At 49.1% G+C, this 23,520-nt stretch overlaps 1 protein-coding gene across 7 annotated transcripts in view; it reads left to right on the top strand.

Annotated features, from left to right (window-relative positions):
• The window catches only part of POLE (DNA polymerase epsilon, catalytic subunit), a 33,985-nt gene extending 21,289 nt beyond the window's left edge, over positions 1–12,696 (top strand). For 5 of the 7 annotated variants that reach the window (XM_085592827.1, XM_085592825.1, XM_085592824.1 and 2 more), the window contains 22 exons: positions 59–139; positions 214–336; positions 423–641; positions 965–1,174; positions 2,313–2,456; positions 2,789–2,929; positions 5,147–5,300; positions 5,381–5,487; positions 6,512–6,688; positions 7,061–7,284; positions 7,432–7,652; positions 8,228–8,432; positions 8,816–8,989; positions 9,248–9,373; positions 9,860–9,992; positions 10,072–10,261; positions 10,350–10,481; positions 10,585–10,778; positions 10,977–11,177; positions 11,465–11,590; positions 11,716–11,805; positions 12,016–12,696. In XM_085592827.1, coding sequence (XP_085448953.1) covers positions 59–139; positions 214–336; positions 423–641; positions 965–1,174; positions 2,313–2,456; positions 2,789–2,929; positions 5,147–5,300; positions 5,381–5,487; positions 6,512–6,688; positions 7,061–7,284; positions 7,432–7,652; positions 8,228–8,432; positions 8,816–8,989; positions 9,248–9,373; positions 9,860–9,992; positions 10,072–10,261; positions 10,350–10,481; positions 10,585–10,778; positions 10,977–11,177; positions 11,465–11,590; positions 11,716–11,805; positions 12,016–12,129 — 3,486 coding nt within the window. In that variant the 3' untranslated portion in view covers positions 12,130–12,696. The remainder of the gene's footprint in view (positions 1–58; positions 140–213; positions 337–422; positions 642–964; positions 1,175–2,312; positions 2,457–2,788; positions 2,930–5,146; positions 5,301–5,380; positions 5,488–6,511; positions 6,689–7,060; positions 7,285–7,431; positions 7,653–8,227; positions 8,433–8,815; positions 8,990–9,247; positions 9,374–9,859; positions 9,993–10,071; positions 10,262–10,349; positions 10,482–10,584; positions 10,779–10,976; positions 11,178–11,464; positions 11,591–11,715; positions 11,806–12,015) is intronic. The other 2 variants (XM_085592823.1, XM_085592826.1) reach the window with 2 other exon arrangements.
• The last annotated feature ends 10,824 nt before the right edge of the window (positions 12,697–23,520 follow it).

The raw sequence follows: 23,520 nt of genomic DNA, 5'->3' as shown, positions 1-23,520 counted from the left end.
TGTCTAGGGTCCCTTCTGCTTGGCTTTCTTTACTGCCCAAACTCTGTCCTCTTCCCAGATCCTGGACTGGGACTACTACATCGAGAGACTGGGCAGTACCATCCAGAAAATCATCACCATTCCTGCAGCCCTGCAGCAGGTATGGGGCAGTGGGGGTGTGGACAGGAGGAATGATTTGTGTGGGGGACTCTTTGATTCGGAGCTACTCTGCAGGTAAAGAACCCAGTGCCACGGGTCCGACACCCAGACTGGCTTCACAAGAAACTCCTAGAGAAGAATGATGTGTACAAACAGAAAAAAATCAATGAGCTTTTTGTTTCAGAAGGCAAAAAACAGGTAAAGGGGGGTGGGGAAGATGCTGGCACTGCCTGTGAGGCTTTTCTCTTGCAGCCCCCATCCTTCTGCTCTCCTTGTTCTCTCAGATTCTTGCCAGCCGGCCTGTGGAGGGGCCACCCAACTCACAGGTTAATGACATAGAGGACTTTGGGGCTGTCAAGATCCCTCTGCCACTGGTTCCCATTGCAAATAAGCGGAAGCGCATCCCTGCAGCAGAGGAAAGCCAAGAGCTGTCCCAGGACCTGGAGCTGTCCCAGTCCTGGCGGGAGATCCTGGGCCCACCTCCACCCCTTGGCACCACCAAGGTAGGTGAAGCAGATTGTGCAGGGGATGCCCCAGGACTGTCTGTACTCATCTATCCAAGCAGCTTGGGTGCTTCCAGGAACAAGCTGTAGGTTTCACAGTTGCACTCTTGAACCCTCACTCTGCACACACACAGCTCTGGGATACAAGGAGAAATATAACCAGGAGACAGAAAAACAATCATAAAAGAGAAAAGGGGACGGTGGCTTCACAGCTGGGGCAGGAACATGATGAGGGACTGGGGGCTGGAGGGCTAGTCTCTATGGTGTGATGTTACGGGGCTGGGGTGCTTTTGCTGATTTTGTGCTTACTGTTATCCACTCAGGAAGAGCATCTGGTCTGGCTGCGCTTCCACCAGAAGAAGTGGGAGCTGCAGGCCCGGCAGCGGCAGGAGCGGAGGAAGAGGCGGCGGCTGGAGGATGGTGGTATGGCGGCAGGCGGAGGAGTGGTCCGCGATGCCCTCTCCAAAGGGCTGAGCAGTTACCTGCGCCGGACAGCACGCAGCATCCTGGACTTGCCCTGGCAGGTCGTGCAGGTACCGGGGAGAGGACCTGCCACAGAGCAGTGTGGGGTACAAGCTTCACTCTGTGGTCAAACAGTGAAGTTCAGGAACCCTGACCTACCCCATGTGTTAGCCCTGGGGAGAGCCCAGGAGGGGCTGCAGAGCCTCAGACTCACGCAGATTTGGATAGAAACAGGTGCCTACAGAGTCATTCTTGGTGACTCTCAGATGCGTGGGTAGATCTGCTGGTGAGGCAGCTCTAGTTCAGCTTGCAGGCAGCATTGCACAGTCACAGAACAGCAAAAACATCAGCTGAAGCTGGGGCAGCTTTCGTGTCCCTCTGGTCCCACATCCTGCTCAATCAGAGCCACCCAGAGCTGGAGTCCCAGAACCACATCCTGGAATATCTCCAAGGATGGAGAGTGCCACTTCCATCCATAGGCAACCTGGACCAGGTTCACCTTTGCAGGGAAGAAGTTTCTGACATGCAGAGGAACCCTCCTGCATTGTGCCCATGATGTCTGGTCCTGCCACTGGGCACCACTGGGAAGAGTCAGGTTCTGTCCTCTCTGCACTTCCCTTTGGGTATATACATGTGGATGAGATCCCTCTGAGCTTTTTCTGCTCTGAGATGGACAGTCCCAGTTCTGCCAGTCTTCCCTGATATGAAAGATGCTCCAATCCCTTCCTCCTCCTTGTGGCCCTTCACTCTGTTCCATAAGTCCATGTCCTGTGTTGAGGAGCCCAGCATTGAACATGGGATTCCAGTGGTGCCTAAAAGCAGACAATGTAGAAATGAAGAGGTGGATTGGTGTCATCCAGGTGTTTTTACAAACCTTTGTTATGTGTGGCCACCTAAGCCCAGCCCCTGTCACCCACATCATCCTCCAGAAAGGTGTCAGAGCTGCAGGTCCAGGACTTCAGAGTGACTTGGATGACATTCCCTGAAGCTGGTTGGCTAGCCCGAGGCAGAGTTTTCTTCATGGTGCCCTGGGACAATAGCAGGACACTGGGACTCCAGAGCTGAAAGTGATGACTCTCTAAGCCCCCCACTTTGTTTTTAGCCACCAACTGACATATAGATCCCCAGAGCACTCTGCAGTGTAGATGTAAGCACTGATGGCATATTGGATCTCCTGCTAACACTGACCTCATGCCCCATGTCCTGCAGATCACTGAGACCAGCCAGCCTGGGCTGTTCCGGTTGTGGGCGGTGATAGGGAGCGACCTGCACTGCATCAAGCTGAGCATCCCCCGTGTCTTCTATGTCAACCAGCGTGTCCCAAAGCCTGAGGAGGGAACAGCCTACAGGAAGGTGAGGACCTGCCCCTTCTGGAAGGGGAAACAGCTGCTTGCACTGAGGTAAGGCACCTCACCTCCCCTGTAAGCAGGAGTTATGAGCATCTGCCACACAACACCTCATTCTCCTACCCCATGGATATCCCTCATCCAGACCCTCGTCTCTGCTAATCCCAGCCTGCCTGGAAATCAAGTTCTCTGTTACAGGAATTTGTAACATGCATGAGCATAACCCACTGATATCCTTAGGAGAGGGCACCAGGAGCTGGCCTGGCTCAGAGTCTGGCTCCTGGCAGTGGTGCCATGTGGTGGGATGTGTCCCAATTATCCTGTCCTTTACCTTGGCAGGTAAACAGGATCTTGCCCCGCTCAAACTTAGTTTACAACTTGTATGAATACTCTGTTCCTGAAGACATGTACCAAGAGCACATCAATGAAATCAATGCAGACCTCTCTGCTCCGGACATTGAGGGAGTATATGAGACACAGGTAACTCTTCAAGTGCTCGTCTTTAAGGGTTGCTGAGCAGTAGCTTGTTAGTCTGAGTTCCAGTGGTGAGACACCAAAAATCCAAAACCTTGGACATTGTCCAAGAAACTGGGAGTTATGCTCATATGCACAGAAGTATCAGCACATGGGTTGCAGTATGTTGAGAAAGGGATTTCAATTTATTCGGAGTTAGGAAACTTTGGGGAAAGAAATTGAGAGCTTCCTCTAAACTAATCCTGAGCCAGGCTGCTGGTATTTGAACCAGGAAAAAGAAGGGGCATTTGGAGTAAAGCTGGGGAAAACCCCAACATATGTGGAGTGATACAAAAGTCTGAGTGCCATGTCCTCTAAAACAAGGTTGTAAAAGCTTTAGAAAAAAGAGCAGCATATAACTTGGAAGTTCAGGAAGAGCAAGAACAACCTAAATTAAATACTTTACACAGCAATGGGGCTAAAATTCAATTTGCCAATGCTGAAAATGAAGGTGGGAACCTGGGGTGCTTGCTCCCGGTGAGGATACTGGTTTGTCCTGTAGATCAAAAGCTAATGACAGGAATTTAATGAAGAAGATACTGTGGTGAAGAGACCTGGCCTGTATAGAACTGCAGAATAGACCACACCATTATAAGAGTGGAGTTAAAGAAAGCATAAAGGCAGGTGAATTTGATATTGAAATGCACTGTAGGTTTATTATGGATTAAAAGTCCTGAGTAGGACCAGTTTTGCTGTGAGCAGAGGTGCCACTGCCTATGTAATCCTTTCTGAGGTGCAGGAGGCTGCAAGGGCAGAAAGATCATCACAGAGTTGGGAGACTTGCTACTCAAGTTACTGGTGTAACCTGTGAAGAATTCTAGTGGGACATAGTTAAAGAAATTTTTTATTCACCTTAAGTTTCTAGTTTTGAAAAATTTGAAGAAAGGTCTCTGAAGGCAAGGCACAACTATTAATGATTATGTAGAGGCTGTGAAATCCTGTGGTGATGTAAAAGTTTGAACCATATATGCCAACAGCAATTGAAAATGGTGCCCACCAAACCCTGCTGCGGTTTAGTAAGCAGCACCCAAAACAAACTTCAGATTACTTGTCCAAAGTGACTGGCATGTACCCAAATTATTTAGATCTATAGACCTTCCTCTAGAAAAATCTGAGTCTTCTCCACTCTAGTAGTGTTTAATAAGTGGGAAGAGGAAATACCAAGAAGTTAAGGGAAATTAAAATGAGCAGCTGAAGTAAAACAAAGGGCATAGAGAAATTTTAAAGATATGAAGGGTTTTAGATAGTCATGGGGTAGCAGCAGCATCTGTCATCTGAGGGGAGGTTGAGTGAGTTGGACTGTGCAGCCTAGAAGAGGCTCAGGGGACCTGCTCAATCAGAAGAGTGGAGAAAAGGACCCAGGCTCTGGCGCCCAGGAAAGAATGAACAACAGTAGACACAACCTAAAATATGAAAATGATGTGTAAATTTCAGAAAAAACTTCTGAAAATATTGTTGAGCAGGTTGCCCAAGGGGGTTCTGGAGTTTTCATCTTCAGAGACATAGTTAACCCAGCTGAACACTGACCAGGGGAAGGAAAGATCTGTCTTGGTCTTTAAACATCTGCAGTGCAGTTCTGATCATTATCCCAAAAAATGCAGCAGGAATAACAGAGAGATGCAAGAAAGGGAACAGTTTGCCTTCGGGAATGGAACTTAGATGGGAATGCTTCACCTTGCTGAAGAGATGTGAGGGGCCTCTACAACTAAAACTAGCACAAGGGAAGAGCAATCAGGCAAGAAATGTTTATTGCTTCTCGCTAGTTTGGGACTAGGTTCCTCAGCAAGGCATTCAAGAGTCTCCTGCAGCACTGGATTTGATAGATACGGGGTTAATAAAACAGGATGGATCTGTGGTGAATCTCCCACCGTGCTGTTCATCTGGAGGTTCAAATGGAGCCCCTACCTCAGACTGACAAACCACAAGTTGAAGAGCAGCAAGATTGCCCAAATATTGGTCCACATGTCCTCCAAAGTACCTTCATGGAAGGATCTGGGCCTAGATGGGAAGATGTGGATTTTGAGATACCTGTTCTATACCTTTAGCAAGGCTGGTAATACCAAACTCATGCCAAGGCACCTTGGATATGTGCTACCTGTGGTTAATCTGGGTTATTCTGGGTCTGCAACCCCCAAGAAGAGCTTAGTAGCAGTTATTCCATCACATCTCTCCCCATCATTACAGGTGCCACTGCTCTTCCGTGCCCTGATCCACCTGGGCTGTGTGTGCATGGTCAGCAGGCATCTCGTCCGGCACCTGGCAGGGCGAGAGGCTGAAACCTTCAACATCGAGCACCTGGAGATGCGCTCACTGGCTCAGTTCCCTTACCTGGAGCCAGGTGAGACATCCTGGGAGAGGGGCTCCTGGGGCACCTGGCGCCCATGGGCATCACTGATGTTCTGTGCTCTGTGTCTCTAGGAAGTATTCGCCACATCTACCTGTACCACAGCTCTCAGGGCAGCAAGGCACTCCTGGGCCTCTTCATCCCCTCACAGCGCAAAGCTGCCATCTTTGTGCTGGACAAGGTAAAGAGGGCTGTGGAGAGTGGAAAATTGGGGCTGCTGATGGCTGCACATGCCCTGGCTGTGTGCCCTGACAGCCCAAAAAGCTCCCATGTCCTGGACTGATCCCCACAGCGTGGGTAGCAGAGAAGGGAGAGATTCTGCCCCTCTGCTTTGCTCAGGTGAGAGCTCATATGCAGAGCTGACTCCAGCCTGGGGTTTGCAATGTAGGAAGGATGCAGAGCTGCTAAATTAAGTTCAGAGGCCACAGAAATGCTCTGATGAAGGCTGGAGTACTTCTGCTTTGTATACAGGCTGGGAGAACTGGAGGTGTTCAACCAGGAGAAGAGAAGGCTCCAGGGGGACCTTAGAGCCCCTTCCAGTACCTAAAGAGAGCTGGAAAGGAATTTTGGACAAGGGATGGAGTGACAGAAAAAGGGGAAATAGCTTCCCACTACCAGAGAGCAAGGTTAGGTGGGATATTGGGAGGAAATTGTTCCCTGTGAGGGTGATGAGGCCCTGGCACAGGTTTGCTGGCAAAGCTGTGGCTGCCCTATCCCCAGAAGTGTTCTAGGCCAGGTTGGATGGGGCCTGGAGCAACCTGGTCTAGTTGACCTTAGGTTGCACCAGGGGAAGTTTAGGATGAATATTAGGAAAAACTTCACCAAAAGGGTTGTCAAGCCCTGGCACAGCTGTCCAGGACGGTGGTGGAATTGCCATCCCAGGAGGGATTTAAAAGATGTGAGGATGTGGCACTTGGAGACAGGGTTTAGTGGTGGCCTTGGCAGTGTTGGGTAAACAGCTGCACTTGATCATAAAGGTATTTTCCAACCTAAACAATTCTGAAATTATGTATTGTCCCTGTCCGTGGCAGGGGGTTGGACTAGACAACCTTTAAAGGTCCCTTCCCCTCCAGACCTGGTAGAGCCAGGCAGCAGGAGGTTTCTCCATACATCGCACATCCCTGCCATATTTCAGCAGGGCCCTTGGCACTGCACATCCCAGGCTCGCTCTCCTCCTGCTCTGACCTGGTCCCTCTTGCACCCAGGTACGCAGTAACCAGATGCCAAACCTCACCACCTTGTTCTCGGTGGAGCGCGCGGCTCTGCTGGAGAAGGTGGGCAAGGAGCTGTTGCCCCCAGACAAACACACCTTTGAGGTACGCGCTGAGACCGACCCCAAGGCCATCTACAGAGGTGTCCAGCGGCTGCTCTTGGGCTACAAGGTGAGATGAAAGTGTGGGGAAGGTTTCAGTGGGACTGTTTGGACTAAGGGAAGGATGCTGTGGAAGGCACTGGTACACCAGTTCCAAGAACACCTGCTTGTAACTGCTGGACCCAAGGTCATGAAGTAGGTGTTTGTTTTGCTTGTGGGGGGCTTATCTGGGGCAGTGCCAGCAGCAGTGCCACCTCAGGATGTTGCCTCATCCCTGCGCTCAGCTGGTGGTGTTGGAGGTGGGTGCATGCTTCAGGAATGCTGTGGTGTGCTGTCCCAGGACCGTGGGGACCTGCTGTGGGAATGGGGCACCTGACACAACCAGCTTCCTGTTGAGCATGTGAGAGGTGCACTAGGACATGTCTCTTTCTTCTTGGTGCAGGACGAGCGCCGGGGCCCCACACTGGTGGCTGTGCAATCCAACTGGGACCTGAAACAGCTGGCGAGTGGTATCCCCATCATTGAGGAGTTCCCCTTGGTCCCCATCCGGCTGGTAGATGACATCAGCTACTCGGTCCTGGACTGGCAGCGCCATGCTGCCCGCCGCATGATTCGCCACTACCTCAACCTGGACACCTGCCTTTCCCAGGCTTTTGAAATGAGCAGGTACCCAGGGTGGCCATGCTCCCCTGAGGCTGCCATGCCCTCAGTGGAACCACAGGAGCAGCCTCATCCCTTGAGGGGATGGTCAGGGTCCCTGTTTTCCCTGCAGCCATGCTCATGCCAGTGACCACTGATGTCTCTGTGCTTCAGGTACTACCACATCCCCATTGGAAACCTCCCTGATGATATCTCCACCTTTGGCTCCGACCTGTTCTTCTCACGCCACCTTCGTCGTCACAACCACCTGTTGTGGCTGTCCCCCACAGCCCGCCCTGACCTGGGGGGGAAGGAGGCTGATGACAACCGCCTGGTCATGGAGTTTGATGAGAGAGCCTCAGTTGAGATCAACAACCCTGGCTGCTACTCCACAGGTGAAGAGGGAGAAAGGTGGTAGCACTGAATGGGGCAGAGCTGGATCCTGTTTTGTGAGTCCTGCAGAGGTGTGGATGCAATCCCCAAAGAGTCTCTATGGTGATAGTAGTAACAGTTGTAAGGAGGATGCTAGGGGCATGTCCTGGAGCAAGGAAGGAAGGCTCATCTGAAACATCTTTAGGCATCAAAATGGGAATTCTTTACCAATGGCCAATGACAGCAGCACTTGGCAGTCCACCTGCAATGTTGTCAGCACAAGGACAGCTCACTTGGTCATCACTGGTCACACTGGGACAGGTCTCTCTTAGGCAGTTTGAGTGTAATGAGTTCTTCTGAGGTCCAATTTGCAGGAAAGCTGTTGGTCTCCAGAAGGTCAGTAGGCCCAAGTCTTGTTGAAAGACAAGGCTCAGTCAACAGCTATGAAGGTCCAGTCATGCCTGTGAAAGCATCTGCCCTCTGAGTGCAGTAGCATCTATAGATCACCTGTACTTGTGAAAAGCACTTCTGGCAGCAGCAGGGAGGGTGTTCCTGGTCCTTTCCCTGCCTCCCTGCTGACAGTTGTGTCTGCTCTTAGTGTGTCTGGAGCTGGACATCCAGAGCCTGGCTGTGAACACCGTGTTGCAGTCCCACCACGTGAATGACATGGAAGGAGGCTCCAGCATGAGCATTAGCTTCGATGTGATTCAGCAGGCGTCCCTGGAGGACATGGTGACAGGGAACCAAGCTGCCAACATCCCAGCCAGCTATGATGAGACTGCCCTCTGTTCCAACACTTTCAGGTGTGGCTTGAGAAAGAGGAGGAGGTAGAATAGGTGGTCTCCATCCTGGCAGGTCCCCCAGGGTTTAGCCTTTCCCCCGCCGTGGAGCTTGTAGGGTGCTCCAAGTATAAATCCAGGCCTCAGATGCATGGCAGGCATCTTCTCCAACACATTGGAAGATCCTCAGAGCTGCCTGGTGCCTCAGCTAACAGATGTGTGGGGATGTTGCTTTCTCCTTTGTTCATGCTCCACCAGGATGTAGAGGCACATATTATATGCTGAGGGCTGAAGAAGGGAGTTCCTATTCTAAATCCTCTAGTGTGTCTGTAAACATACCCCTGTCAGGAAGGGGGAAGGTGTTGCTGGTGGCTGGTGGGGTGATGCCGGTCTCTGCTCTCTGGCAGAATTTTGAAGAGCATGGTGGTGAGCTGGGTGAAGGAGATCACACAATACCACAACGTCTATGCAGACAACCAGGTCATTCATTTTTACCGCTGGCTCCGTTCTCCTTCCTCCCTGCTCTATGACCCGGCACTGCACCGCACGCTCCACAACATGATGAAGAAGCTTTTCCTGCAGTAAGTGAGGTCTGAAGTGTGCCAGTCTGGTGGATGGGGAATGGAGAGGTGTGATGTTAGTGACCAGGATGCTGGCACCCACAGTGATCTGCCAGAAAGGTGGGCAGTAGGATGAACCTCTCATCCTCTTTGGGTGACTTGCTCAGTGTTGCTACATGTTGACTCTAGGCTGAGGGATCAACACATGTGCTTTGGGTCACGTCTGCCCCTCGGGCATTGCTTTCCCACCCACTGACCCCACACTGTGCCCTGCTGCAGGCTGGTGGCTGAGTTCAAACGCCTGGGCTCCTCTGTGGTCTACGCCAACTTCAACCGCATCATCCTGTGCACCAAGAAGCGGCACATTGAGGATGCCATCAGCTACATGGAGTACATCATCAACAGGTGAGGTGCACCCAGAGATGAGGCTCTTGGGTGGTGGGGCTGAGGCAGGACTCAAGGCCAGGGAGGAGTATGCTGACTTTTTGCCTTTTAATGCACCTCAAAACTGAATTTATTACTTTTTCTGGCAAAGCTACTGACGGGGCAAAGCTTCCCAGTTCTCTTTCTGCCATGCCTGGAGTAGTGATCTGTCTGTAGCTGCCCTCTATAAGCAATATTCCAAGTATACTCATAGAATTCAATCCTGAAGAGACCTCCAGGAGAGCCTGAGATGCCCAGCAGCTGATGCTGGCTGGCTGCATCCCAGCTGTGGTATAGGCACCTTGACACAAGAACAAGAGAGCCATGACTTCCCCCGCTACGAACCCTAGCAAGGGTCCAATGGGAAAGGGGACACCCCTCTCTCCTGGCCAGCACCACCTCCCCGCAGTGTCCCATGGAGAAGAGATTATGCTGACACAGGAACTGACTGCAGTTTCCTCCCTCCAGCATCCACTCCAAGGAGATCTTCCACTCTCTGACTATCTCATTCTCCCGCTGCTGGGAGTTCCTGCTCTGGATGGACCCAGCAAATTATGGAGGTATCAAGGGAAAAGTGGATTCTCGCATCCATTATGGGGAGGTAAGAGATGGGAAGCACCCTGTCCCTTGGGAGCAGAGCAGGGGGCTGTTGACTGGGCATGAGGGACTGCTATGCTTAGGACCCCCAGAAGGACACCAGCAAGACATTGGAGGAGGAGGAGGAGAGTGGGGAAGAGGAGGTGGTGAGGGAAGAAGAAGAGGAGAAAGGGGAGCCAGATGTGGAGGAGCTGCTGGAGAACAACTGGAACATTGCACAGTTCCTGCCCCAGGCCGGCTCCTGCCAGAGCTACTTCTTGATGATCATATCAGGTGAGCAGTATGGAGAGGTGCCAAGGTCATTGTGCCCCTTCTGTGCCAACTCTGGGTAGGAGCTGGAGCCTTGCCTATGTCTTCCCAGCCTACATCGTGGCTGTGTACCACAGCATGAAGGAGGAACTGCGGCGTAACACCCCTGGGAGCACCCCCATCAAGAGGAGAAGCACAAGTCAGGTGTCCCAGGAGGCTCTGGGGGAGCTGAGGGCCATGCCTGGTGAGTGCCACGCCCCAGGGCAGCCCTGCTGCAGGCAGAGGGCACCCACCTTTCTTGCTGCTGTGCCACCAATCAGTTCAAACGGTCTGCTTTACACCTCTAGGCATGATCACCTTCTCACAAGATTATGTGGCAAATGAGCTCACCCAAAGCTTCTTCACCGTCACCCAGAAGATCCAGAAGAAGATGGCTGGTTCCCAGAATGCCAGAGAGCCCTCAGACATGTTCCCAGTCCTGCCTGGCTCCTACCTGCCACTCAACAACCCAGCTCTAGAGTTCATCAAATACGTCTGCAAGGTCAGTGGGGGTGGGCCAGGCCCCTTGGCTGAAGGATTGGGGTCTGAACTGAAATTCTGGTCCTTGTCCATTGCTGCAGCTTTTCCCAGGATGTATCTTCAGTTTACTGGGCCCTGAAATCCATATGAGGGTCACAAGGATCTGAGCTGTCCTGAGAACATTTCTGCTGCTTGGCTCACCTAGCTTTTATCCTTGCAGGTCCTCTCCCTAGATACCAACATAACCAACCAGGTGAACAAACTACGCCGGGACCTGCTGCGCCTCATTGAGGTGGGAGAGTTCTCAGAAGCAGCCCAGTTTCGGGACCCTTGCCGCTCCTATGTGCTTCCTGAAGTCATCTGCAGGAACTGCAACTTCTGCAGAGACTTGGACCTGTGCAAGGACCCTGCCCTTTCCCAGGTGCATCCCCTCTCCTAGGGACAATAGAAGCCCCAGTACAGCAATGCTGGAGGCCAGCCAATCATCTTACCCACTTTATCTCCCTTTATCAACTTTGTTCTGCAGTTCTCCCTGCTGTCCATGATCATCCTCACCTAAAGCAAATTTTCTGTTCATGTTTTCTAGCTGCGTGTGGTGGATCTGAGCATGCCTGTGCTTTGGTTTATGTTCTGTCCTCTCCAGAAACAAGTTCCACCATCCCAGTGCATGGGACTTGCGGTGCTTACATCCCTCTCTTTTGCCCCTAGGATAGGTTGGTGCTGCCCGGCTGGCTCTGCCCCAACTGCCATGTGCAGTATGATACTGATGCCATTGAGATGGCGCTGGTGGAAGCCCTGCAGAAGAAGCTGATGGCCTTTGTGCTGCAGGACCTGGTAAGCACAGGGATCTCCTACTCTGCCCATTCCTGTGGTTATCTGTGCCTGGACACATGCACTTGGCCACTGGCAGAGGGGCTTGGCCTCATCTCTTGACCCACCTGAACTTCCTTGGCCTCCAGGTGTGCAAAAAGTGTCACGGCGTGAAGGAGAGACACATGCCTGTGTATTGCAGCTGTGCTGGAGACTTCGCCCTCACCATCTCCTCCCAGGTATTTCCAACACTTGCCCTGCCCAGCCCCAGCCCAGCAGCTCAGTGAGAGGCCCTAAGGTGCACTGTGCCTCTGCCTCTGCTCTAACTGCACGACCCCTGGCACCTGCTGAGCTGCTCTCTGGCCAGCCCTGCCCAGCCACTCCATCAGAATCCCCGGCTGACCAGGATGCTGGGCAGCCTCCTTCCCTCCCTGTTGTCCTCTCCCCAGGTCTTCATGGATCATGTCAGTGTCTTCCGGAATATTGCCCGGCATTATGGCATGGCCTACCTGCTGGAAACCATTGAGTGGCTGCTGCACACCAACCTCCAGCTCCAGCAGTGAGGGCTGGGCTGCTCTTCCTGCCTACTCCATGCTCTCACATCCATGGAGAGTGGTACTGGACCCCCTTGGCCATGGGCCAGACCACAGAGACTGCACACCCCTCCTGCAGTGAGGGAAGTGGGGGAGAGCCATGCTTGGGTCTGGGTTGTCTTTGCCCATAGCTGCCTGGTGGGAGACTTGGGACTTTCCAGTGGCTGAAACTGGGTTCCATAGGTCTGTGCTGGCCCCAGGTGTGGTTTTAATTTTCAATTTCTGTAAATAAATGGGTGGTAGAAGGCAGGTGTAGTTTTAAAGGAGGGAGGAATTGGGCTGTGGGTGCCAGTGGCTGTGGCACCACCCATAGCCTGGGGCATACTGGTGGCTGTGGTACCACTGGCTTCACCTCATCCTCAGCCCAGCCCTCGCCAGCATGAGGCAAAGCAGTACCCACAGGTGCTGCCCACACCTGCCAGCAGGTCCTGCCTGTAAGCAGCTGGCTGCGGTGGGGTGACTTCCCTGTGATAATGTGCTTGGGCCTGCTTGGCCTGAGCACTTGTCAGCTCTCATTAAAGTGAATCTGTCTGGTGAGGTGGGGGGCCTGAGACCCTATACACATCCCTGCAACAGGACCAGCAGCCCATGGCTGGAGGCTGTACATCCCCACCATGGCAGTGCAGGTTTGGAGGATGGGGACGCAGCCACCAGCTCTGACACCCGTGTCCCTTCATTTCACTGCAGTGAGTAGCCCTAGGCAAGGTTTATTGACAGCTTGGGACTGGCAGTGGTGGCAGGTGGGTTGTGGGACATATCCCACTCTTCCATGTGTGCTGCTCCTCATGGAGGCAGCAGGTCCCTCAGAACTGGGGTACTGATAGTTTCAGTCAGAGCACACATTATCCACTCTTCCACTGTGACCTTTCCTGATCTGGTGGTACCTGCAGTGGCATGGCACGCGTAAGGCTGGAGCAGCCCCAGAGTTCTGACCCCCCACTGAGGAACCATCTAAGGAGGAGACCAATGGGCATTGTGATGGTGGAACAGGGCCATCACCTGTAGTTGTAGTCAGGGAAGCCAAAGTCCTTTCAGGGTGGAGACAATGAGAGGAAGAGCATGGGCTGCACTGGGTGGTCAGATAGCCCAGTTTACACTTAGGGTTGATGATCACACTGACCCCACACAGCAGCAGGGACCATTAGCCCTCATTAGCTCACCACAGCTATGGCATCTCAATGGGCACAGGACCACTGCAAGCATGGGGTCATTGTGGGCTTGGCACCAGGAGCTTTTGGGCACCTCAATACAAGAAGATTATAAATCTCTTAGAGAGCATCCATTGAGGGCTTGTGAGGATGGTGGAGGGTCTAGTTGTCATGGGGCAGCTGAGGGCTGATTTATTCAGACCTCACCAAGGGGGCTGCAGCTCCTCTTGAGGGATAGGCACTGGCCTCTGCTCTGTGAGCAGGGATAGAGTTCCAGAAGTGTTCAGACAACAAAAACTACACTGATGTCCTGGGCACTCCAAGCAAGCAACTGGAGATGTTTTATCTCTTCTGGAAGGAATTATCCTAGATGACTCTCAGGAATGCGCAGGGTGGGATTGTTGGGCTGTCTGGGCAGGACCAGAAGTAGGACTTGATGAATCTTGTGAGTTCCTTCCAACTCAGAATATTCCATGATTCTATGAAAAGCACTGACTGGGTGCCAAGGAATAGCTCTAGAGTCCTTGAAGGATCCCAAAAAGGAGGAAGAACTCTGGGCTGAGCAGACATGGAGCAGCACTACGGTTGTACTGGGATGGGTTCTCTCACTCCTCGTGCAAGGCGGGCAGGGGATGCTCTGCAGGGCGCTCTGCTCCTCTGCCCCCTCCCATCATCTGGCTCACACTGGAGGCCATCCTGGGGTAACACCACCATGCTCCTGCTGGACCTGATGAGTGCTTCCCCCACAGTCACTCCTCTCTGGTTCCCAGAGACCTTGGCAGGGGTGGGAGGGGCCTGAGTGCGGGCCGGGGCCTCAGCATCAGCAGCTGCAGGAGCTGCCCCGTCTGCAGTGGGGGCTGCAGGACCAGCTTGAGCAGAGCGGTTTGGCCGCATATGGCTGCATTTGGCTGAGTTTAGCTGGGTTGATTTTGGCTGCATTCAGCTGGGCTGGGCTGGCCAGAGTTCAAATAGATTTTTACTTCTACTTATTAAAGTCCTGACATCCTGGGCACTCCAAGGAAGCAACTGGAGATGTTTTACCTCTTCTGGAGGGAATTATCCTGGATGACCCCAAGACTCCTCCCAGTCACCTCCTGGGGCTTTTGGCTCTGTGATTTCAAGACCTTATATCCCAGGTAGCAGACCCAGACTACTCCAGAGAAGTTGCCTGTGATGTTTTGCTCTTTGGTAGAAGCTCTGTTTGAGGATCCAGCTGAGACTCCTCCCAATCAGCTCAGGGTCTGTTCATTAATACAGATAAATCCTGACATCCTGAGTAGTAGTCCAAGACTCCTACAAGTAAGTGGCCTGAGATTTTTCTCTTTTTGAACAAAAGTGTATCTGCTGGAATCTCCCAGCAACTTCTCCCAGACATCTCCCAGTCTTTTCATCTCTAATTTAGGCATTTGATATCCCAGGCAGCAGCCCCAGACTCATGCAGGGAAGCTGCCTGTCACCCTTGCACCAAGAATGACACAAGAACAGACAAGAGACACAGCGTAAAAAGGAAGAAAATAAGACTTTAATGGAAAGGAAACTTGAGTTTAAATAGACCAACACAATACATTCTATTTGACTGATTAGCTAATAAAAACATCTTTTTCACGCACCATCCTTGAGAGGAACAGTAAGGCAAGTGGAAAAACATCACCTTCAGATTGTTTAGACTAACAAGTTATCACATCCCTACAACTCCCTAAAAATTCTCACAAGCCACTGTGAGAAATGATTGCCATTTCTCTCTCCCTGACTAGGCTGGCATCCACAGCTGCCCAAGGTGATTTTTCTCTCTTTGTGAAAATTGCATCTTCTAGGTTCTACATTAGGCATCTCCTAGGCATCTTCTGGAGTCTTTCTGTCTTCTATTGCAGCACCTGAAATCCCAAACAGTACCCCCAGTTTTGTCCAGGGAAGGTATCCAAGATAATTCTTTTCCATTCATGGGATGTACATCCTCAAGGACCCATCCCAGACTCCTCCCAGGCATGTCCTGAAGGCTTTACACAGCTGCTTTAGTCTCCTGAGAACCCAGCAGCAACTCAGGGCTCCTCCAAGAAAAGCAGCCTGGGGTGACTGTTTCTCATTTGGCATTAACTCTTATCTTCTGGGATCCACCTGAGATTCCTCCCACTTCTTACAGTACTCTGTGGTCTTGGGCAGCAGCCCCAGACTCCTCCCAGGGAGACCTCAAGATGATCTTTTTTCTTTTGGAGGACTCTGCATCAGACAGATGCAAGATGCAACACCGTGGATCACTGCAGCACTGTGGATCATGCACAGTCCTCTGGTTGAAGGCCCCAGAAATTCATGTGGAGGCACTTCAAGGGTCTTGGACAGTTTATGGCACCTTCTAAGAGTCTCACATCAGTGTGGTTGAGCCAGTTATGCCCTATCAAAAGGGAAGAAAACCCTCAGGCTGTGGTGTGAATGTCCTGCTATTTTTCCAGGGCTGGGGGCTTTACTGTCCTGAACCAGTTATGTAAGGGGTTTTTATCTTTGGCATGATAAAAAGCAGTATCCTGTCCTGGCTTGTAAGATAAGCATGTATTCTCTTTGCCATCTGTTGGAGGTGGGCAGTTAGTTCCTCTTAAGCTGGGCAGTTTTCTTATCTCTGCCAAGAACAGTATCTCCCTCTGGGGAGAGATCTTCTGTTAATGGGCCATTACTGACTCACTGCATGACTGGTATAGTTCTGTCATCCCATTGTGAGATGCTCCACCCAGAGGGAGGAGCCAAGCACCCCTACCTGCATAAAATCAGCATTTTTGGGACACCAGAGCAGCCCCTTTGCTGGATTCCCAGAGGAGCAGCTTCTTCCCCTCTGGATCCTCAGAAGAAGACCAGGCCCAACTACTCAATCACCAGACCTTAAGAGAAAACTACGCCCTTCTACAGATCCCTGCTTCAGCAGCATTTCATCTGCCACTCCAGGAGGAGCAGCCACCATTTAACTGGGCTATTACCAACACCCTGACTCCTGAATGGAAAATGTAAACCCCCCCCTCCCTCTGAATTATTAAAATTTTGAAATTAAAAGGCTTTCAGGCAAAGATATGGGAATAGGTATAACAGTTCTTTACTAGGAAAACTAAAAATACAAATGCAATAGTACAAACAAACAGAAAAAACCTCTGACAGAGTGAGAATAGGACCTGATAGCCTGTGGGTTAGGGAGGTGGCAGCAGTCCCATTAAATCATGGCATCAGCCCTCCTGCAGTGCCAGATGTTGTTCTGTTGGAGCAGTTGTTAGATCCTGTAGAAGGATGTCATTTTCCTCTGAAGATCTAGTGGTGGTGTAGATGGGCCTGGTCTTCCTCTGGGAATACAGTGGAGAAGACAGCTGCTTCTCCAGGAATCCAGGGGGAAAAGGCTGCTGTGGTGCTCCAAATGTCAGATTGTATCCAGGTAGGAATGCTTGGCTCCTCCCCCTGAGTGGAGCTTCTCCCAGTGGGATGATGGAATTTTCTCAGCCATGCAGGGACACTCACTGGCCCATGAACAGAAGATATTTCCCAGAGGGACAATGGGTCGTGGAAGAGATAAAACTGCCCCACCTGGTTTTAGCAGGTGGCCCAATGAACAGAAGAGAACTGCCCCATGTCTAACAGATGGCAATAGAATACACACCCCCAGCCACATCTTGCATTTGCAGCCTAAGACATTGTCATCCTCGGCTCCTGTGTCGTTACCCTGAACTCTTTTATTTCTATCATCACTGTACTTCATCCCATCTGCTCAAGGCCAGTGAAGATTCTCCTCCACTTGTTCTTCCTATCTCATAGTAATTATTTGGTACTTCTTCACCATCTTTCTCCATGTCAAGCCATCCATCAAAGTTTCATTGGAACTGACCGAAACAGTCACTGTCTTAAACACAACTGTAACACCATTGCTAAACCCTGTCATCTACATGTTCAGAAATGCAGAGGTGAAGAACATCTTGACTAAAGCTTTACCTAGGTAGACAAACAACTGTGTCCAAAGATCTTGTCCAGGACTGTCTTCCCCAGTCTAGCAGAAAAGAAAAGCTTCAGAAACATCTCAGATTCCAAAAAAAGACTTATTTTAGAAAGAGATGGAACTATTCTCAGCTCTTAGCTAAGGTAATTAGCATTAATATAAATATTCATGACAGTCTTCACAAACTTCACTTGCATCAACAAAAAGAATTTCACACGTCAAAGTGGAAATAACCACTACAACTGTCTAGAGGTGGAAGATTTACACACTTCCCACTCCTGGCCTCTCTGCCACAGTCATAACGAGCAATTCGCCATGTCCAGTCCTCTGGTGTTCAGGATGTTATGTATAGTAAATATAATTCGCGCCATTCCTTGTATGAAATATGTAATATTGGATGCTTGTTAAATCATGCCCGTTGTATTAGTTCCTCCCCCCTTCCCCCCCCTTTTGTAGGTGAGACTTGAGTGTATACTGGAAACTGATTTACAAGTAAACAGATGTGGCTCGGCCGGGAGATGGGCCGTTGTCTGCTGATCGTCTGTGCTGATCGTCCAAGATGGATATCATGGAAATACTCAGACAGATCCATGTGAAAGAAGCCTTCCCGTAAACGCCCAACATTGAATTTTTCTCCTCATCACCAAAAAGAAATCCTTATTAACATATGGACTCCGAATAGAAGAAAGGACTGATTGCTAAAACCTTGGCCTCAGGCAGAATTTTCCCTATAAAAACTGCCTGAGCCAGGATGGAGGTGTGTGGGCATAGGGGAAAACCTCTGCTGAGGCTGACTCCTTGTTGCACACCCAGGGTCGACCCCGGGCTCGGCTCTGTCCTTTCTGTGTGGCTGGCTAGATAGAATTTGACCGCTAATAAAATTATTTTTATTTTTTAATCTGGCTAAAATAAACTCTCGTTTATAACAAGGACATGCCTTTGTTACACTTCCAGAACACTACAAATAGCCTCAAGAGCATCTTTGAAAATAAACAAAGCCGTCTTTCCAGAAGCCATTTGTGCTGTGAGATTGGCAGTGAGCTGTAGTGACCGCAACATGGACCCAGACTGGCAGGGAATCTGAATAATTTGTTCAAAGAAATGAGCTGATTTTATACACTTTTTCAAGGCACAGTGTTTCCTTACATGGTACTTTTCACTACATGACCTATCCCATTTTGCCATGTGTTCTGGTTTGAAAGCAAAACCAGTGAGTGATGCCAAGTCAGAAATATAATTTAGTAAGAAAATGAAAAAAAAAAACCAAAACCAAAGTGCATGCAATGATACAAAAGAAAAACCATTGACAGAGTGAGAATACAACTTGACACCCTGCTAGTTAGGGTGGTGGTAGTAGTCTAGATGAAATGGTCTTGTTGAAGTGGTAATCCCACAGAAAAGATCTGGTAGCTCTTGTCCTCTGGAAATCAGTGGGTAAGGGCTGCTTGTTCTGTCCCAAACTCTAGATAATATCCAGGTGGGGATGCTTAGCTCCTCCCTGCTGGTGAAACATCTCACAATGGGCTGCTATCATTCTGTGAGTCATGCAGTGGATCCTTGATTACCCATTAAACAGAAATAGCTCCCGGAGGGAGCATGGGCAAGGCACTGATGGGTGCATTAACAGGAGATAAGGAAAAAACAATGCCCCTCTTGGCTTCAACAGCTCTTGAAGATGGGAATAGAATACATCTTTATATTGTAACCTAGGACATAATCTACCCCTTATTCTATTACCATCTACATCATACCCAAACCAAGACCCTCTTACAGATATATATGCATATAAAATACAGAATGAAACTTTACGCACAGTTCTTACTTAAAATTAGGTCTCTTTGAGGTACACAACGGGTTTCCCTGTCCTTCTGCATTACCCACCAAGGGTAATCAGGTCCTTGAGCAAAAACAATCCTACAGATGGTTTTGCCCTTGTCTGCGGTAGGATTAAACTAAGCAGTCTTTCCTAAAATGCCTTTCCTGTGTACCACAGGAACTTTTGTCATTACAGACTTGGTCTTATCAGATCAGAAATTGGCCATTACATATCCAAAAGCTCCTCTCCTCCATCTTAACAAAGCACCCTTGCTCTCCACAAATGGGAGAATGTTTTGAGTCACCATCCCTTCGCAGCTCAGTCTCTCACAAGGGGCCTCCTGGTACTGGGATGCAGGATGGCAAAGGAATGTTCTGCTCAATCCTGGACTTGTCTGTACTTCCAAAGCCATTTCAGACCACAGAGCTTTTGATTAGTCCTCAGACCACCTGATGTTGCCTCCCTCCCCACCAATCCTTAGTCTGGGGCTCTGGATATTATCTGCAGAGGAGAAGCCCCCACCAGCAGTACAGAAGGAGCCCTGAGCCTCTGGCCATCCCAGCACTCATCTGGGACACAATAGGAAGCTGGGGCTGTTTTTAAGGTAAATTTTCCACCTCTGACAGCAATGCTAATTAGTTTCTTGAATGCCCCTTGTTCTTTGTACCTGAGCTAGCCACCTTTGGAGTCCTGCTTGTGTCGAAAAGGCAGGTCAAGATCGAAGAGCAAGAGAGAAAATGTGAACTGTTAAAACCAAAAATCACGGACAAAGACTCTCTAGTCAAAGTTAGAAGGTGGTATGTTTATTATGCCAGTGGGCAGCATTGTGGAGGTCATCCCCAAAATACATGACCGCATTCTACAAGTATTTTTGCCTTCTATTTGCATCTTCCAAAACCGAGAAATTGCACAGGGTTATGTCCCACTGGACACTCTCTCTTACTCAAATAAAGTTGCAGGACTCCTCTGTCTCCTTTATGGACACTGGCTTTTCATAGAGTGGTTTTTCTGCACAATCCTCAGCTGCCAGAGTACCTCCTTTTCCCTTTCTGCCCCACACAGCTCCCTGCTCCACCTCTGTTCTGGGCCAGCTAGGGTTGCCTCCCTCTGTTCCAGCTCCCCATAGACATGTGCACTGGCTGCTGCTACTCCTCCCTTTTGGGTTTATGAAAAACACATATATTATTATTGGCTTTTCACAAATATTAAAATTAATATTATGTGTGTTATGTTAGAAAGTTATGCTGTATTAATTCTCTTAAGTAGTGTGTTAAATATAGTTTTAGGTTATAACAATGTTAAAATAGAAACTATGCTATGTAAGATACTTTTTAAATAGCTCAAGAAAGAGATGAGATAATTGTTATAGATAAAAATTGATCCAGCCAAATTAAAAAATAAAAATGAAATTTTATTATAGTGATTGAATTCTCTCTGAGCCAGCCACAAGGAAAAGTCCAGTGCTGAGCCCGGGATAGGCGCTGGGTGCATCACAGAGTGGATAGCCTCGGCAGAGGGTTCCCCCTGTACCCACACACCACCCTCCCAGTACAAGCAGTTTTTATAAGGAATATTTCACCTGAGGCCGGGATTTTGGTGATCAGCCTTTTCTTTCTATTCAAAGTCCCACATATTCATAAAGTCTCTTTTCTCTGTGTTGGGTTGGTACAATTCAGTGTCTGGGAAGTGATGAATCTCCCTGATGTAGTTACTGGAACACGGCATTCAGATGTATCAGCCTGGACGGTTCCAGCGATCCCAATCTCCAGTCGTTGCTGGGATGATCATAGCCCAGGAGTTCCTGTATCACCTCGAGAAACAACCCATCTCTGGACAAGCCACATGTATTAGCTTGCAAATTAGGTTTTGTCAGACCGGTTTTCGAATATGTGGGGCAACTCCCAGTGCCAATTTGTGCATCCTCCCAGTAATATCAAATATTACATACATCATATTATACCAGTGCGAATTATATTCATTACACATAACATAATCAAGAAATTCTTTGCAGAGAGGTAATAGCAACAAGACACCAAAATCCCCAAGAGGCCTCCTTATCGGAAAAGACAAACTTTATTCTACCTCCTTCTTGTCTTTGAGGCACTAACAGGAGGAAAGTTGACAATAACCAGAGAAATCCCTTATTTGAAAGGAATGTATGCATCATGTATGACATATATGAATATGCAAAAGGTTATTGCTTTTAAGTGTTAATCCTTTGTTAGCAAGCCATGCTTTTTTTGAGGAAAGCATCCCAGTGTTCATAATTTTTTCCATTATTGTCCTTTATTGTCCTAACTCTGATTGTCCAAACTCTTATTGTTTTAATTTGTATTACTATTTTTATGACCATTTTATTACTATTAATCTTTTAAAATTTTAAAACAAGTGAGGGCTCCAGAGGGAGCCTAGAGCTTCAGAGAAGCTGGCCTTTAACTTGTGACAAGTCTTGCCACAGCATACAAAGCGTCTCAAGTCGACACTAACTTTGGTGCCTAATGACAGTCCCTTGACAGTGGCCCTGGTAGCTCATCCCTTTGTTACAGGTAAAAATGACGCAGCCAAATTAAAAATTAATAAAAATAAGTTTTATTCAGTGATCAAAATTCAATCTGAGCCGGCCACAATAAAAAAGACAGTGCTGAGCCTGGAATCAGCACTGGGTGAGATACAGGTCCAACCGCTACAGCATAGGGTCTCCAATGTTTCACACCAACCTTCCCGTTCAAGTGGTTTTTATACAGTTTATTTTGCCTGAGGCACTTTTCTGCAATCAGGCTATTCTTCTACTCAGTGTTCCACTTATTCATGGAGTTCCTTTTCTCTATGTTGAGTTGAACAAAACTGTGTCCAGAAAGCAATGTATGTCCATGATTGAGTTACTGGAACTTGGCATTGAGATGTATCTTTCCAGTGGCTCCAGCGATCTCAATCTTAGATATTTATTGAGTCAATCATCACTTAGGAGTTCCTTAGATCACCTTGGGGAACGACTCATCTCCAGGCAGATACCTTTATGCTTTTGCAAATGAAGTCCTCCTCCCTCTTTTCAGTGGTGGTTTCGACATATGTGAGGCAATCCCTTGGCTCTGTCTTGCAAGCTTAAAACTTTATACAAATATTCCTTGGCAATATAACATATCTATATATATATATATCTTTATAGGCACGAATTATCCATATTGCACATAACACCTTCTCCCAAATTGCAATGATGTCAGGTTTGCCTGTCCTTGGTTTAGTTACCCTTCATTCAAAGATTCCCAGAGATTTTTTTCATATGTTTACTATGCACACAGTGATTCCTGGAGGGCTGTAGAAATGCAACAGCAGCAGCAGTAGTCTCCTCTGGGGTTTTTAGAGGGAATACCATCTCAGAGAGTTGTTCTGAGTCTTCCTGCAGCCATGTTTTACTCCTAAAAATGACATAACTGGAAAGCTCCAATGATCAGTGACCCAGCTGAGCAGTGATCTTAAAAAGCAACATTCTTTATCCCACTGAAGCCCAGTAGTGATGTTTGTTGGAAAAATAGCATTCCAGTATGTTCTCTTGTGTCAAACACAAAAGTTTTGGTACAAAAGAAGAAGCTTCTGATTAACCAAATAAAAATGTAAACAGCAACAAGAGCACACACTGTTCTGCCTTCTTGGAACAGGAAGCCGGAATATCCCTCTACTCTGTAAAGGACATCCCTCTCACTAAAATGATGAGCTCTGGAATGCACCACAAGGCAGTCAGTGCTCACCAGCTCTGACAGCAGTTCAGCCTGGGCGGCTCAGTTCAGATGATACTTGCACTACTTCAGTGCTCCCAAGAAGCATCTGGACCCCACTTGGCTCTCAGGAAATGTCTGTTGATCCCAAATAGCATCCTCAGTTGGGAAAAAAAGGTTTTTTATGTTGAGCTACAGGCAATGGGAAGTTCTTAAGCTTCTGGAACAACAACTTGCACTTTATTATCCAAAACCACTGTAGAGTGCAAGCAGAAACAGGAGGCAAGTGAATGTGGAACTCCACAAACCCTGCTCCATCCTGAGGAAACTTCTGTGGTGCTATGTCCAGGCTGGCACTCCAGGTAAATACATTAAAAATGTCACTGACACACGGAAGTAAATCAATTGCAGGCCACCAGGATTGCTGGGGCTGGAAGTAAGGGATGCATGAGGGGTGGGGGAACTGGGTTTGTTCATGCTGGAATATCAAAGGCTTTGAGGATCCCAGTTGCTGCCTTAAGAAGCACCTGCCTAATGAGAAGATGCCAAGGGGACAGTGCTGGTCCTTAGAGGTGCATGGTGATAGGACAAGCGTTGATGGGCACACACAATAGAACATAGGGAATTCCAGCTGGGTACACAAGAGAGAAAAACTACCATGAGATGGCTCAGGTGCTGGAACAGAGCCCAGAGAGCCTGTGGGATTTCCATCCCTGGAGACAC

This window comes from Lonchura striata, chromosome 15, assembly GCF_050655825.1.
Source record: "Lonchura striata isolate lonStrDom1 chromosome 15, ASM5065582v1, whole genome shotgun sequence".
Taxonomy (NCBI): domain Eukaryota; kingdom Metazoa; phylum Chordata; class Aves; order Passeriformes; family Estrildidae; genus Lonchura; species Lonchura striata.
Note: the sequence above shows the minus strand (reverse complement) of the source record. Positions and strands in the feature narration are given on the sequence as shown.